This window comes from Anomalospiza imberbis, chromosome 21 (assembly GCF_031753505.1).
Source record: "Anomalospiza imberbis isolate Cuckoo-Finch-1a 21T00152 chromosome 21, ASM3175350v1, whole genome shotgun sequence".
NCBI classification, from domain to species: Eukaryota; Metazoa; Chordata; class Aves; order Passeriformes; family Viduidae; genus Anomalospiza; species Anomalospiza imberbis.
The window spans coordinates 9225258-9242298 of record NC_089701.1 but is presented as its reverse complement, the minus strand read 5'-3'; the positions used below and the strand labels follow the sequence as shown (position 1 = coordinate 9242298).

Below are 17041 nucleotides of genomic sequence, written 5' to 3'. Positions count from 1 at the left end.
CCCACTTGGCATTTCCAGCCCAACTGGCTTTTTGTAGCCCTGACATCCTGGCATGGCACTTCTTAGGATCAGCCTCCCTAAGCCTTCCTTGCACCTTTAATTGCTTGTTTTCTTCCTGGCTGGATTCTCAAAGCCCCACAGGACGTTGGGAAACAGCTCCCTGCCATTCCTCCTGGTGGTTGCATCCATGTGCTACGTCAGGTGACTGTTCCAGCTGGTAAAACATCCTGGGGTCATTTCCTACAGAGGGGCTGAACATGTCCAAGATCAGGATTGTTAAATCCAGGCTGTTTTAGCTGCACAGTTTGGTTTTACATAAAATCAATTACTCTCTGAGTGAATGTTGGGAAAAATGACCCATTGTAGGCTGGATGAAGAATCCCTGGCTCTGAGAAAAGCTCAGTGCTGTCACTGGGAATTTCTTGTTAAGGAAATACAGAAATCTGAGAGGTGAAGTCAAGAACTGCAAGTGTGATTTCTGATGGAAAACTGCTTTATTTCTTCCCTGTCTTTGGACAAGCATTATCTGTGAGTCTCAAACCCTGCAGGAAACATCTCTGATACTTCCTGAAGGAGCTTGCTGATCCCTTCCCCTTTTGTAAAGAGGGAAGACAAAGGAGGGGCATAAAAAGCACATTAAAAATGGCTCCATGGCAATGACAGATACCGTGGTGTTCTTCTGGAGAGTTTGTTTCCTGGAAGGGATTGTTTTTTGCACAATCAGTTGATTCCTGACCCCTCCTGGATGATCTTGAATGCTGTCCCAGTCAGGCAGAAATATCAGCTGTGACTCTGGTCTTATTCCATGGTGTAAGTCATGGGCATCAAGAGAAACTTGTCCTCCACATGGCTGAGGGCAGAATCACAAGAGCCTGGTTTTCCTGCATTCCAATTTATTTTGGCTACTGTGGAACAAATATTGAATGATCCTTTATTTTAAACGAACTCAGAGATCTCCCTGAGATTGTTCCAAGTGAGCTCTACAAGCTTCTTCATCTAAATTTTACTCTGGGAGCAGCTGAGGTGGCACTTTCTGCCCCTTTGCACAGATGGATTTTCCAGGAAACCCTCAGGAAAATCCTGGTGAGTCAAAGTGGAAAATGTTGACCTGAAACAGCAAAAGATCACAGCAAAAGGTCACAGATGGAGACTTCCAGCTCTGTCCTGACCCTCCCACCACAGCAGCATGGTGGGGCGGTCAGGGAGAGATGGACAGGGCTGCTCTGAAGGGCTCAAAATGGTTGGGCCCCGGTGATTTCCTCAATGCTGTGGAACCTGGTTCATCCAGAGGGGCTGGAAAGTGGATCTTGGGATTGTCTTTGATGTCAGGTTATTCAGCTGGGCCCGGTGGTTGGAGATGACTCAAATGAGAAGTGACAGGAGCTCCGGTGGTGGGCAGTTGAGTCGTGTGGTGCCAGGCAGGGCTGAGATCCTCAGATCAGGTATCTTCTAAAGACAGGGCTTACCTGGGGAAAGATAATATTGTCTTTGCCAATTTAATGAAAAGTTAACTTGAAACGAGCTGGATTTGCAGGTGATGATGTTTCACAGGTTTGGCAGTTTGACACATGGGTGCTCTAAGGGTGTTGGCTCTCACCAGGGAGAGGCAGCAAAGCTTTCTCAGCTGGGCTGTGACCTTCTGCAGGGGCTGGGCCACCCCAGGTCTCCTTCATCCTCATTTTCTAAACTCTGCTGTATTCATTAAGAGCTGTTCGCACTTTGTTCCAGCCCTTTTTGCTGAACAAAGGGCTCTCCTGAAGGCCAAAGAGCCCATTAACAGCATACACAGGGAAAAAAGTAACACCATGAAGAAAACATGAGATTTCTTTTTGAATATCTGAATCCATCTGGTGAAATATGGATGTTTCAAGCCAAAAATGGAGAAGGAATAAAATTGAAAGCGTTTCATTTTGAAATATATTGCTTTTACGTACTTGAAATGCTTCTTTTGACTTTATGCTTGGAAATAGCACTGATTTAAACTGTAAATAAAAATTAATTAAGTGACTCAGACACCATAAATCTGTTACCTTCAGGTCAAATGAAATATTTGTTGGCCTGAGGTGGCTTTTCTCGGATGCTTTCTCCCTGGGAAAGCACAATGTCTGCAAATGGACTTTCACTGGTGTCCTTGCCCCTGGGGTTGGAATGAGATGGGCTTTAAGGTCCCTCCCAACCCAAACCATTCTGTGATTCTATAAAATGATTTTCTCCAGTCCATTTGGATCATCCAACTAAAAAGTTTGTTTGGATCATCCATCTGAAAAGTTCCCTTGTCCAGCTCCGGGTGGCAATGATTATTTTTTCCTGTTGTTTCTGCACTCAGAGATATGGTTTCTCCCTCAGGAAAGTGTCAGCAATTGGGATTTTCCTTTGCCAGTCTCCTCTGAAACACATTCCTCTTGGATTAGAAGGAATCTGCCTTGGGAAGACCTTAGACCTGACAGGGAAACACAACAAAGTAAATAGAGAATCAGGAAATGAAGATTATTTGTAATTGAGATGATTTGTCTCCCTTGCACCAAGCCCTGAAAGGGATTCTGGGGAATAGAAAGGCATGATGTAAAAAAGAAGAAGCTTTTATTCTGCTTATCTGGGCTGTTTTGAAACCTTTTTTTTTTTTTGGGGGGGTGGGGGGGTGGGAAAGGGTATTATTATATGCAAAGCTTTGTTGTGTCTGTGGCCTGTAATTCCAGCAGAAATACCTGGAATAAACCCAATTCCTCAGTGCAGCATTTGGGGATTGCTGGTGGCAGGTCCTGGCTGTTAAATTCAGCTGAAAACATCTGAAGGGGCCACCGAAAGAGTTCAGGCCTTAGAAGGAAACAAGAAAGAGATGCTGAAAGGTTATGGATGTCCTGCCAGCTTTTTCCTGGAAAACACGGAGCTTTACAGGCAGGTGTTGTGCAACAAAGACAAGCTTGAGCAGGCTTCAAACACAGAAAATCACAAAGGGCTGCAGCCAAGGAGGGGTGAACCCAAGGCAGACAAAAGGCAGGAAAATGCATCTCCAAGCAAAATTCCCATGGGATGGAAGCACAGGTGGCTCTTGCCTCACAGAGACCTTTTATTTAATCTTTTTCCTCAGGAAAATGTTTGAAAAAACCTGACTCTACGCTGATTCTCTCAAGTTTAAGATATTTAGAAAAAAGACAGTTTCTATCCTCAGGCCTCCTTGTTCCTCCCGGGAGAGATGAATTGCTGGAGAGGCACTTGAAGATTTCATTCCATTTTGGTTTTCCTTCATCTTTCTCAGCCTCTGTGCTGATGATCTGGAGGGGCATGGAAGTTTCCCCAGTTTTCCTTGGATTTCAGCGAAGTTGTAAGAAAGTTGCCTTCTCTTCATTTTATCCTTCACAAATGCTCAGAAGCTTTTATGCTCTTTCAGATGCTGTGGCTCATAAAATGGGGCTTTGGTGAGGAAGGGGAGGAACAAAATTGGAGGCAAAAAAACCCTTTCAATTACCACCCCCTCTGCCAAACCAAGGATTCACAGGTCCCCTCTGCCTCTCTCTGGGAGGGAAAAGGAGCTGAGTGAAGAATGAGCAGAGTTTTCCAATCAAATTCCTGGCTGGAGTGAGCGTGGCAGCTGCTGATCACTCTGAGTGCCATATTCCCCTCTCCTTCACTCTGGTGTTTTTTGGGCTCTGAGCTGTGCAGGATTCTCTTAGAGCCTCTTTGTAACTCCTCTACAGAACAATCTGCCCAAGATGGCCCTGGACCAGTGTAGACCAGTCCTGGAAGCCCTCAGGCAGGAGAGGAGAAGCTGGGCTGTCCCTCCTTTTCCAACACGTCTCTACCTGGGATTCCCTCTGTCCTCAATGTGTGCTCAGTCAGTATTTACAATTTTGTTGTTGTTTTGAGCTGGAAGGTTTGATGTGTTTATTGTCTCATTTCTCAGGGTCTCTTCTCTCTGGGTGTTTGTCCCACAAGTTTCACCCAGGACGGACTGGGACAGCTTTCATCTCATTTAGGAGGAGGAACCTAAAATACAGGTTAGGAAGGACGTTGAGATGCTTGAGCACATCCAGAGGAGGCAACGAGGCTGGAGAGGGGCTGGGAACACAAACCCTGTGAGGAACCACTGAGGGAGCTGGGGGTGCTCAGCCTGGAGAAAAGGAGACTCAGGAGTGACCTTATCACTCTACAGTTCCAGAAAGGTGGCTGTGCTCAGGTGGGGTTGGGCTCTTCCTCCAGGCAGCACTGACAGAACCAGAGGACACTGTCTCAAGCTGCACCAAAGGGAAATTTAGTTTGGATATTAGGAAAAAGTTTTTCACGGAAAGAGTGATAAAGTTCTGGAATGGCTGCCCGGGGAGGTGGTGCAGTCACCATCCCTGGGTGTGTTTAAAACAAGCCTGGATGTGGCACTGGGTGCCAGGGTTTAGGTGAGGGGTTGGGGCTGGGTTGGACTCGATGATCTTGAAGGTCTCTTCCAACCCAGTGATTCTGTGAATACTGTGAATTGAATATTGTTGGAAATTTGAGGGTTTTTGCATGGTGGTTTGGTTTTTTCCCCTCAGGGTTTAATCAATTGTATTCCCCATCCAGGACCAAGAGTTTCTTCCATTTCACATTGGATATTCCAAAGAGGAGCCATTTCTAGAGCTGTTAAGGTGGCAAAGTATTTTTTTATACAGAGAATCATAGATGGTTTGTGTTTGACTTGTTCCCCTACTCCTGCCATGGGCAGGGACACCTTCCATTGTCCCAGGGTGCTCCAAGCCCAGTCCAGCCGGGCCTTGGACACTTCCAGAGATCCAGGGGCAGCCACAGCTACTCTGGGGATACACAATCCCCCTTCCCCTGCATACACCACACACCACTGCCTTTGAGTGCTTTCTTTCAGTGTTCCTAAATTCAAAGCATCTGAAAAGGGCTTTGAATTGAAGTTAATTTCTTGTTACAGTTCTTCAGCAGAAGCAGGGCTCTGTCCTGGGTAATCTCACTTCCATCATCACTTCCACAATATTTTAATTTAAGAAATTATTACCTAACATTTCATTTTATGAACCTATTTATGCCCATTTGTAAAGAGCCCGCAGATGATCCAGGCCTGTATTTTACTCAGTCCTATACAAACAGGAATTGGATCTGAAACCAATTAGAGGCTCAATTTCAATCTGTGGGACAGTTATTAATCTCTGGTTTGCCAGACAATCTAACTCCTTTCTCCAGCACAATGACCTCACATCTAGATTTTGGGAATGGGATTCAGAAGAAATGAAGCTTTCATGTAAGGCTGTAATTGTTGCATCTCCTCTGGCAGGAAACATTGATTAGCACTGATGGACAATGTGTTAATGGCCCAGAAAAGTGTCTGTGAAGATGCAAGGGTCAAAATCTCATGGATTAGTGAGTTTAGCCAAGAATTTTGGGAGATGGGGACCAAAAAGACAGGATGGGAACAGGAGGAACCAGTGGTGACAGCCATAGAAAGACAGCTCATGCCATGGAGGGGATAATTTGAGTTTCTGAATGATAAATGCACCCACCCTAAGGGAACTGTGGGAAAAGGGTGAGAGATCCAGGTGAAACTGAAAAGCAAATGGAAAATCTCCTCAATACCTGGCAATAGTGAAAATTGTAATAAAATAAATGAAAATAGTAATAAACCTATTATCATTACATTGGGGAAAAGAAATAAAAGACAATATATCAGCAAAGGACCCTTTCCCGAACTACTCACTGATCCCTGCATCTAATGGAGTTCATGGAAGAGCAATGGACCAAGGATGAGAACCAGTAGCACTGGAGCAATATTAATGAAAAATTGAGGGTCAGTTAATGTAAAAGGAGACATGAGAGATGTAAAAAAATAGACAATGGGCCAGTGGATCAGCAGCTCCTTTTCTTTCTTGTGAAGCACAAGGAGAAATTGCAGATAATTCTTGAAAAAAGGAATGAGAAAGTAACCCCACATGGGAAGAAACGTCATGTTTGTACTCACAGAGGAGCCAAGGACTTCTGAGTCCTGAGGGTGATGGGAGGGTGGAGCACCTTTCCTGTGAGGAGAGGCTGGGAGAACTAGGGCTGTTCAGTCTGGAGAAGAGAAACTTCATGGAGACCTAATTGTGGCCTTCCAGTGCCTGAAGGAGCCAACAGGAAAGGTGGAGAGAGATAACTTACAAGAGATGGAGTGCCAGGACAAGGGGGAATGGCTTCCTACTACCAGAGCACAGGGTTAAATGGGATATTAGGAAAAAATCCTTCTCTGTGAGGGTGGGCAGGCCCTGGCACAGGGTGCCCAGAGCAGCTAGGGCTGCCCCTGGATCCCTGGCAGTGCCCAAGGCCAGGCTGGACAGGGCTTGGAGCAGCCTGGTACAGTGGGAGGTGTCCCTGCCCATGGCAGGGGTGGAATGAGAGGAGCTTTAGGGTCCCTTCCTGCCCAGAGCGTTCCATGATTCCAGGATTCTGTGGCACTGGCACAAGCCAGGATCTCTGTCTCTGGGTCCTGTCAAGGCTGAGGAACTGTGTCTGTGATGTCTCCTCAGTCCAGCATCACTGGTGTTGTCCTGGCTGTGTTTCATGGCACCTGCAGGCCTGGAAGGGAGGGAAGGAGGTGAATGTGGCACCCTCTGGGATTTCCTGCCTTTGCTTCAAGGAATTTGGGCAAGACCACAGTTAAGGATGGATTTCCTCAGATATCTCTCTCTCCAGAAAATGCCCCGTCATGCACAAAATTGACTCCAGAGTGGAGATGGGTTTCAACTTGTGCTGGAGGAGGAAGGTCCAGGGGCTCTGTAGTGTCATCCCAGGCTGGTTATTTCCTTCCTCCTCTGAAGAAATGAGAAAGAGAAGGTGTTTGGTGCCTGTGGGTGCCCGCTGGGGGTGTGCAGGGCCGGGCAGCATCCTGGGGATGCTTCCAGAGGGCTGCTGGGTGGCTGGGGAGGAAACCTGCCTGAGGCTAAAAACACAGCCCAGGGGGGAGCAGGGGATCTCCCCACTGGGACACAGTTGCTCCGGGGATGTGCTGCTTCAGGTGTGCCCCTCGCCCACCGCAGCCCACCCCAGCCCAGAGGGGCTGGGCTCTGCTTGCTGTCACGTTGAGAGGAACTGGGGAGAGCCACTTCCCCCAGTTCCTCGCCTGGTTTCTATGGTGATGTTGCACTCAACTGTGCTCAGCAGGTCTGGGTTTATTTCCCTGCAGATAAAACAGCCTGTGCTGATACACTGCAGCCTGGGCTCTGGGGCTTGGCAACAAGTCAGCCTTGGTGCCACTGAGCTGGAATGGCTCTGGGTGGAAGGTTTTTCATGCTGGATTTGGCAATGGGTGGAATTAGCTCATAAAATAATATTTGGATTGTTTGTTGCGGCTATTTGCTGCCCTGAGGCTGGAAGGCCGGGGTGCACATGGAAATGTGCATTCTCCTGCTCCTCCTCCAGGTTCCCTGGTGCAGAAAGCTCAGGGACAGCCAGCTCGGGCTTGGCTGGAATGCAGTGCATGCTGTGGGAGGGAAAACGTGTGAGAGAAGGGTGTTGGAAGCAGAGGGAAAGGGGCTGTGCTGGGGGTGTTCAGGCTGGAGCTGTGTGGACTCCAGGTGAGTAATTCACACCCTTTCCCTCCACGAAGGAGCTGCTGCAGTTCCCATCCCCACTCCACCTAGGGGGTCTCTGGAAGCAGACCCACCTGTCTTCTCCTCCTTTCTCCAAGGCCTGAAGGCTTTGTGTGCTGCTGAGGGAAGGGGATGGCAGGTGATGGATGACTCCTCGTGTGCATGGGGGATGTGGGGTCACTTCTTGCTGCTCCTGGGAGTGGACACCTTCCCTTTTGTTGGCTCACATGGCTACAGCTCATCCTTCCCCACGGGAACTGCCAGCCAGGGACATCCCTGAGGATCCTGTCCACCGCTCAGACCCCAGAGAGCAAGGCTCAGTCCCACTGTTGGGTTGTGCAGCAGCTCAGCTTTGACTGGAGTGTTATTTGGGGACAGAGATGTTTTCTTTAGCTTTCTCCAAAGAAAACAAGGTTCCAAACCTGCCCTTTGCTGTGGCAGGGGAGTCTCTTCCCTTTGCTGTGTGCAGAGCTTTGATCCTGCCACACACCAAGATGTGTTTGCTGAGGTTCTCCCACCTGAGTCATGCTTGTGTATTTGCTGCAGAGGGAAAAGAAATACACCTGGGGAGAAAATGGGACCCCCCCAACCCAGCAAACCAGGCTGTGGCCTTTGAAAGGACCTGAAAAGTGAATTATTTTAATGATTTAGCATATTTTTTCTGCATACCTGGGGGGAAGAGAAAGACTGGGAATATCGCAGCAGAATTCCTTGCAAAGAGTGATGCTGCTCCTCTGAGCAGGAGAAAGGGGGCAGGCAGTCCCAAATGCTGGGGCTGTGCCCTGGGACCCTGCAGTCCCAAATGTTGGGGCTGTGCCCAGGGGACCCTGCAGTCCCAACTGCTGGGGCTGTGTGTGCCCTGGGGACCCTGCTGTCCCAAATTCTGGGGCCCTGCAGTGCCTGGTGGAGCTGGCAGTGCCAACAGCTCGTGAGCCACCTCGCCCTGGTGATTATTGGGCCGCCAGCTCAGTCTCTGTCACTGTCACCTCTTCCCCCCCTGCTCCTGGGCTAAGGCCTGGCTCCAGGGCTGGGATCCCATCCTGGGAAGGCTCTGGGATCCTGGGAATGCTGCCTGTGTGAGGAAGAGGCTCTGCTGTGGGCTCACACGGCATCTGTGCCTTCGCAGGCAGCGTGGTGGCACCAGGCAGGCTCCGCACGGTGACGCAGGTACTTGGCTGCCTCCCTGCTACACTTCACACCTCTCCCAGGCACGACTGATCTCACCAGTGGCATTTGAACGTCCCCACCACCGCCACAGCTCCGGGCTGACGCTTCCAGCACATTCCATTCCTTCGCAAAGGGCCGCGGTTTGGAGCAGACCTGTGAAAACAAGGCAAGATTTCACTTGGGAAGTTGCAAATTTAAGCTCATCTCAGAGCCCTCCTGGAGCTGCTGCCCACATCCCGCACTGAGGGTGGAGCATCATCACCAAAGCAAGGGCTCAGGTCCTGTGATCAACCCTCAGCTCCTTGGCCAGTTTGGCACCGAGGACCTGGTGGCAAAGAGGTGACAGTGACAGAGACAGAGCTGGGAGCACGGTAATCACCAGGGCGAGGTGGCTCACGAGCTGTTGGCACTGCCAGCTCCACCAGGTACTGCAGGGCCCCAGCACTTGGGACTGCAGGGTCCCCAGGGCACACACAGCCCCAGCATTTGGGACTGCAGGGTTCCTGGTCCTCCAGGCCTCAGACTGCAGAAGGGATTGAGGGAAAACCACCCCTGTTTCTGCAGGGCTCAGAGCCAGCTTGGAAGGAATATTAAGGAGAAAACACATCACATCTTGAGGAAGCTCCTGAACTCAGGGCAGCTCTCTGAATGTCCGGGTTCCATAAGGAGTATGGGTAGGATGAGGGTGGGCAGGCCCTGGCACAAGGTGCCCAGAGCAGCTGTGGCTGCCCCTGGATCCCTGGAAGTGTCTGAGGCCAGGTTGGACAGGGCTTGGAGCAATTTGGTACAGTGGGAGGTGTCCCTACCCATGGCAGGGGTTGCACTGGATGACCTTTCAGGTCCTTTCCACACCAAACCATTCTGTGAGTCCACTGATCTTTTTTCTCTATGTTTTCCAAACCAAAATACTGTCTTGGAGCCAAGCTGAGGATATTGATGTAGCAGGTGGTGTTGGACAGCTCAGGAAACCCCTCAATTTACTGCAGGTCTCCAGGACACTTCTGGATCCTGAACATTGCCCAACTCCACATTTCTAGAGGAAAGTTCAGCAAGGTTATGGTTTTAGCCAGTAAGAACTCCAGACAAGTGACCTGTGGTGCAGCTAATTGTGCAGCTTTGGTTTATTTTTGTCCATCCCAGACTAACAGCTTGTATGTCTGACAGAAGCTTGCTTTTTCCTTTCCCCTTCCAGTGAAGGATTATTAATAGATGAGGCTTCAACAAAGAAAAGACCATTTGAGAAATAAGATGGGACACTTGCTCTACAGTGGAAAGAAAAAAAAACCAAAACAACAGCACACACCCACATGAAACATTATTTTCTTTTTAAAGCACATTGACAATGAAGGCCTCTCTCCTTCGGGAGGCATTTGTATTCCCCAGAGTTCATGATTCAGCCAGCATTCCTGCCCTCTTCAAATAGAGACAAATCTGAAGGACTTTTTCCCCCCCGCTATTGTGCTTGAATGATTTTAACTCAGGTCAGATGCTGACTTGCAAAAGACTGGGCTTGAGCATCATCTCCTTTTATTGCTCCTATCTGAGACTCCGTGGTCTCTTTTCAGGCTCGAAATAAAATGGGACTAAACATAATAAAATACCATGCTGCAGGGCAAAATATAATTACCTGAAGGGAGCAAGGAGAAATTGTTTTTCTTTTGTGAATTGCTCTGATTAATACAAAGTGGGCTGATGATGGTATTTCTGACAAGCAGTTATGGGCCATCGCTGGAAATGGACTCTGTGTGCAAAAGGTCTTTGCTGCTGATACACTGAAGGCTCATTCCAGGGGGCTTGGGAGGTGGACTGGGAGAAATAAAGGAACTTTAGGCTCTGGGAAGCTTTTGGATTCAGAGCTGAAGGAGGACTTTGCAGCAGAGCGGTACAAAGTGTCTGTGGAGAAGGACAGGAGGAGCTCAAAGGGTTTGTGGAGAAGGAAGGTGCTGCCTCCATCCAGGTACTGAGCCATTCCCAAGGTGCCACCACCCATGGGATGCTGCTTCCTGATCACACGTCCTGCCTGGCCACCTGTGAGACCCAAGGGATGTCTTTGTCCTCAAATCTTGTCCCCTGCGGTGCTTTAACAGCCTTTCCTTCAGCTCAACAAGCAGTCTCCAAATGCAGGAATTGTTTCAGGGCAGAATTTATTTTGTCAATGCAGCACCTGCCCATTTCCCCAGGGATCCTGGTGAAAGATCCCATTTGTTAGGAGAATGTCTGAGAGTGTGGGGAGCACTGATGGAAAAGTGAGAGATCACTGAGTTCAGCAGGAGGGCTTTTGTTGGAAAGCCTGGAAACCCCTTTGGCTCAGCTATCAGGTGAGGAATGGCCTGGAACTGATCTTTTCCAGGTGGCTCAAACCCTCCTGGAGTCCTGGGACCAGGGGAGGGAGGGAAAGGTTGAAAAAGGCAGTGGCGGAGCAGCTTCTGCCCTGATTTCAAAGACAGAGCTGATTCTGGCTGAGCTTGGGCACAAAGGCTGAGACCTGGCCTCTGGCATCACCTTTGAGGCTGAAGATGTGTTTGCTCCTGAATTCTCCTCTCTGAGAAAAGCAGGCACCAGCAGGCATCTGCTCGAAGTCTTTGACTGTTGTGTCTATTGAGAATGGAGTTTGTTGGGTTTTTTTTTTTGCATGTCCTTTGCATTTAAAAGTCTGTTTTGGTGAGGTGAGGCGGGGTGTGGGTTTATGGGGTTGCTGTGGTGTCCCAGGATGTGCTGTGGGAAGGTGCCCAGTTTTTAACTCAAATGATGCTGTAGCACCCTTTTGAGACTGGCTCTTGTTTTCCCACAGATGGGATTGCTGGAATGACAGGGAAAGCTGCTGAGGCTTCTTTGGAAAGAGGAAAAAAAGGCTCTGCTGTTATCCTTAAAGGTGGGCTGTGAAATTCATGTCCTCCAGGATCCAGGAAGGCAGCCAGGTCTTTCTGCTGAGTTTGAGACTTTTAAAGACCTTTCCTCCTGAATTAAACCCAACAAGAGCTGTATTTCCTTGGAGAACCAGAGTTCCACTTGTTATTTAGGAGTGTGTCTTGGAGAGACTCAGCCCCACGTCAAGTCCTTCTTGCTTTACTCTGTAGCTGCATCTTTAATGATAATTTACTGAGCTAGGCTTGTCCAGCCCTAATTTTCCTGTTTGTGTGCTGGAAGTGAAAATCAAATTGCCACAAGAGCAGGTTTATATAACTCCTCTGGCCTGCTGGGCTGTATCCTGTTGGCTGCAGGTAATTGGTGGCTCTGTTGCCATTAAAATTTTAAAAAGCCTCAAACAAAGTGATAGAAACTGTTACAGTTTTGGAACTCAGCTCTGAAATGCGCAGAAAATAAGAAATATAACCTCTCCAACAGTCCTGTTAGCTCTCCATGTGAAATGTAGAGATCTGCTGAGATTCCAACTGTTTTGCCAGAAGTATGGCACCAAAATGAAAAACCTGTGGGCTATATGAGGACATGCACAAACAAGGATATGGAACAGGGACCATGTGATTCATAACTTGGCCAAGTGGGTTTTTTTCTTGGAGTTAAATCCTTAATCTTATTAAAATTTTATTTATAAAGTACCTTCTTGGAGTCACTTAAGGTGTTGCACAAGCTATAAAAATGCACTAATAAAGAAAATAGCCTCATAAAAAGTATAGAAATGAAAAGTACTAAAATGGTGCTATCACACAGACAGCAGCTATTACAAGTCATATATTGATGTCAAAATTGTCCCTCCTTATGTTGTAAAGATTAATAATTTGCCACTGGGAACTCAGGTACCATGGTGACAGGGGCAGGGTTAGACTGGGAGGAGAGCAGAAGAGATGGAAAAGTTGAAGGCAAAGCAGAGGATGCTTTGTTGGCCTTTGGAAGTGGGGAATGCAGCCTGGATCAAAGCAGGGCCTGGGGGACAGGAGGGGAATTGGGCTTCAGCCTGAAGTTTTAATGACCAGAGCAACCTGGGAGAGTGAAAGGTGTCCATGCCCATGGCAGGGGGTGGAAGGAGAGGAGTTTTAATGTCCCCTCCAACCCAAGCCAGTCTGGGATTCTGTGCACACAAAAACCTGTCCAGTGAATGCAGAGGTATCCTCTTGGTGTTTGTCTTCAATTGGGACCTCGTGGCTTTGTGCTTATTTAGAGGTAGAAAATCTGCGTCACCCACTCATCTTTTGCTGTTCCTATCTGTTCCCATCCTGCAAAGTTTCTGGGCCAGGGAGTTCCCAACCTGTGGCTCCTGAGCACAGTGGCTCCTCAGGTTGGGATAAAGCACCCCTGGGTGATGGCAGGGACGTGCTGGGTGTAGGAGGTTAAAAACTGCACGAAAAGTGACTGATCCAGCTCCCTCTGCTGAGCCTGGAGACAGCCCCCACTATTGTTCAACACTGATGCTCAGCAAATCGTGCCTTTTGTAAGAAAAGTGGGTTTTTTAATCAGTGGCAATTGCTATGTGAGCTCTCAGAAAGAGGAGCAAAACATACCCCCACTTCCCTCCCCACCCCCGCTTGCAGCCCCCAGTTTATTCTGCCTGGTCTATTTTTGCCTTCCCAGAGTTACTGGGAGAACAAGATTAGCAACTGATCATTTATGCTGATTTTCCAAGCGCTGAGATGTCTTTCATTAAAACTGTCATTCAAGGGAAAACGTTCAATTGCGCGTTCGCTTTTGCCGCGCGCTACAACTCCGCATGCCGCTCGTATCCACGGATGGGGACATCTGGGTGCTGCTGCCTGGGAATTTGGTTTGTCTTGGAAGAAAGAGATGGGCCTGGGGGACGTTGTGTTTGATTCCATCCCTCGGTGCTCCCTGGAAAGCTGTGGTGTGGCTGCAGGAGCTGGGTTTTGTGTGATCCTTGCTTTTATCCAGCTCCAGGTGAAGGTGCTCCCGTGGCCTCAGGAAAGCAACGCCTTGTTTATCAGCTGCATCTGCAAGGAAAGCCTGCATTTGCCTCCCAAGGCTGTGGAAAACGCTTCCCAGCCTCTGATTTAGAGGCACTTATGGTCTGAGGCTGGGGGTGTGCCTGTCTCCAGGATGGAGGTGGGGTGGAAATGTGCCAGCTCTGTAAAAGCTTTCAGGGCTCCCCTGAGGCACTGCAGCCCTCTCCGCAAGCTGGGGATGGGAGGCTGGGAAGGGATCTGCCTCCAGCTCCTCCAGCTGTTCCCTGCTCCGTGCCAGGCCAGGAATTCTGCTCCTACTCCCTGGCACCTGGAGTTTGCTGAAGGTGTTTCTCTGCAAGGCTTTGATATCTCATGGCTTTGATATCTCATGGCTCTGCTGATACCCCACCAGGCTCCCAGCCAGCTCCCCCTGCCCTTCCAGGCTCCAGCACTGGGCTTGGACACGGGGAAAATTGGGCCCAGCCTGTGATCACCTCCGTTATTATTCCCTTTGTCACCACAGGCAGCATCCACCGTGCAGAGGCTGCTGCCTTCCCCCACCTCGCCACCTATTGCTTCTCTCCACCAGCTCCATTTTGATCCATGGCACTCCTGGCAACTTGTAGCGTTACCTACCCAGGCTTTGATGTGCAGAGACTGAAGTATGTTAGAGGCAGCATAAAAATTGCATGTAATTATCCTTGGTCTGGTTCTATGGGAACAGGGAAACATCAATATTGATGGGTGAGAGCATTTATGTTTTATGTGTGAGCATATATTGCCTCTTCTCCATATTCAGCAGGAGTTTTTGATCCCTGCCCGTGTGCTGCACCATTAAAGCTGCTCTTGTGCTGGTTCCTCTTCCCCTGGGGCCGGGGACCGAGTGCTGAGGTACTTCCAGAGCTCATTACAGTGGCTGGAGCCCAGCCCTGGGGAATCTGCAGCTGGGAACGGGGTGACAGCTTCCCAAAGTGACTCTGAGTTCCGTCTCTGGCTGTACTCCTGCACCACTGCTGACACCCATGAATAATTCAGGCTGGAAGACGGAAGGGGAGGATGAGTGCTCTCAGGGCTGGGAGAAGGGAGGTGCTGGGAGCAGGGGACTGGTGACAACCCTGTACATGGGCTGGGGCAGGGCAGGGCTCAGGCTCTGGTGTGAGTTCTGGTGTTTGTGCCCTGGTGCAGAGAGGGCAGTGCTGTCCCTGGAGAAACCTGAACTCTCTCCTCACCCCGAGGATGGAGGGGATGTGCTGCAGCAGGAGGATGGGTGGTGCAGGTAGGCGCTGGTGATGCTCAGCAGTGTTTGGGCACACAACACCCACGTGGGAGAGAATCCTGCTTCGCTCTGGTCCTCCCTTGACTTGACTTGAAATCCCAGCCAGGACCAGGCATTTCCCATTGCAGTTTCCCTTCTGCACCCAACCCCAACTGTGCTCCTGCTCTGGCTTTTCTTCCCTGTGGGGATTGTGTTTGAACCATGTTGATTAGAAGGCAGTTGCACTTGAGGAATTTGTGCCCTGAATGTCTTTAAAGGTCTGATCCTTAGCAGGAGTGGGCTGGGAAAACCCTGGGGGAAGTGTTTGGCCAGGAATGGGGTTATTGGATGAGATCTTGCAGCACTCTGGGTCATCCCCAATTTCTGATGTGACCCTTGGGGTGTCTGTGCAGGGCTAGGGGTTGGACATGTTGTCCCTGGTGGATCCTTTCCAGCTTAGGATACTCTGTGGGGACAGGCCAGTGGGTGTAGGCTGTGCAGGGTGGGACCTTCCCACGCCCAGTGGGGTTTGCTCTGAACCACAGCTTAGGAATGAGCCCAGACAAAGCTTTGAGGGGGTTAAATGACAAAGAGCCACACAGCAGAGGGACACTGTGGGACAGAGGCATCATCCCCTTTGGGACAGCGCACCAGGGACAGTGGGAACTGTCTGTCTGCTCCCAACCCTGCCCCAAAGCAGAGGCACCCTCAGGCTTCCAAAGCCCCAGACTTCTGCAGCTTTAACAAACCTGGATCTCAAATCCTGTGTGCTGCAGCATTGCTGAAATCCATCCAGCACATGGAAAACAGACTGGGGTTTCTGGATGGGGCAGGAGAGAGACAAACTGGTGATGTTACAGGGTCTGAGGCATGGACAGACAGAGGCTCTGAGGCTATGGGATGGTTTTTGGGGTGTCAGTCTAGGCACTGTGTTCCTGTTGGTGTTTTATGGTGCCTTGGGATAAAGAACACATTCCAGCTGTGCAGTAAAGACATCTATGCCCCCCTCAGAGGCCGTGCCTAGCCCACATTTCTGGCCCTGGAGTATCTGTGCTGATGATTCCAGATGTGCCCAAGCCTCCGGGGAGCTGTGCCCATTCTGCTGGGATGGCTGGAGTGGGGTCTGGCTGGGAGCACGCTCCGAGCAGAGCCTTGCAGCTCCCTCCTCCTGCCCCTCATTGTTCCTGCTCTCAGGATGGCTGGATGGGAAATGTCACTGCTCTGGTATTTGTAACTGTGAATGGCTGCTCCCAAGGGAAGCTGCCGTTCTGCTCATCCTGCATCAAAATGGATTTCCTGCCCAGAGATGGAGGAAACCAGAGAACCAGCAAACAAGGGCAACACTCCCTCCTAGTCACTGTGAAATGTATAATCCTCCATATGTATGGGGAAAACTGGACATTTTCCTGCTATTTTGTTCTTGAGGTCACTTAAAAAATATCCTTTGGATGAGATACCTGTATAATATTATAATTAGTATAATAATTTTAGTAAATCCCATGTAGCACAGAATCACAGGATACTCAGAGTGGGAAGGAAGGGATCATCCAGTCCCACTCCCAGTCCAACAATCCCACTCTGTGCATCCCTGAGACTGCTGGCACAACACTCCTGGAGCTCTGGCAGCCTTGGGAGTGTCAATAGTAGATTCTATCATAGTATCTACTACCTAAATACTCACAATATATTATCTATTATGTAGTGTGCATATATAGAATATTATATATAGCATCTACAGAACATGGTACTCATCAGGCTGTCAGTGTCAGCTCTTCTTTATTTTTAATTTTCTCCCAATTACAACCAAGGCACCCAGAAACCCTTTTTTTAGCAGTTTGTTCCCCTTGGTTGAAATGAGCTCCTTTGATGAGGAGACTCCATTCTGCTTCAAAGTGAGGTTGGGTTGTTGTGAGCAGTGCTGTAAATTGAGTTTCCTAGGGGCTGCTCACACCGAGTGAGAGTTGAGGATGGAAGTTTTACTCTCCAGTTAAACACTGGCTCTTCACTGGCCAGAGCTGACCTCTCTCCTGGAGTGTGTTGGTTCACTGTGACATTTCCAAGAAAAATCAGCTCCATCAATTTCACAGCTGTTTCAAAAGTATAAAACTTTTTATGTTGGACTTTGTGTGTTGAGTCCCTATTTCATGGGAAGATGGTGGACACTTGAGTGAATGACCTCCAGAGCTTCTCTCTGCTGTCCCTGCTTTGGT

General features: G+C 49.2%; 1 protein-coding gene across 21 annotated transcripts in view; it reads left to right on the top strand.

Moving 5' to 3' along the window:
- The window catches only part of CACNA1B (calcium voltage-gated channel subunit alpha1 B), a 300242-nt gene that overhangs the window by 35368 nt on the left and 247833 nt on the right, over window positions 1–17041 (top strand). Inside the window, exon 1 of one of the 21 annotated variants that reach the window (XM_068211535.1) lies at window positions 7339–7541. The exons of the other annotated variants lie outside the window; for them this stretch is intronic. Within the exon in view, the coding sequence (XP_068067636.1) occupies window positions 7354–7541 (188 nt within the window). The 5' untranslated portion in view covers window positions 7339–7353. Of the gene's footprint in view, window positions 1–7338; window positions 7542–17041 lie in introns of those variants that run through there. 21 annotated transcript variants of the gene reach the window in all.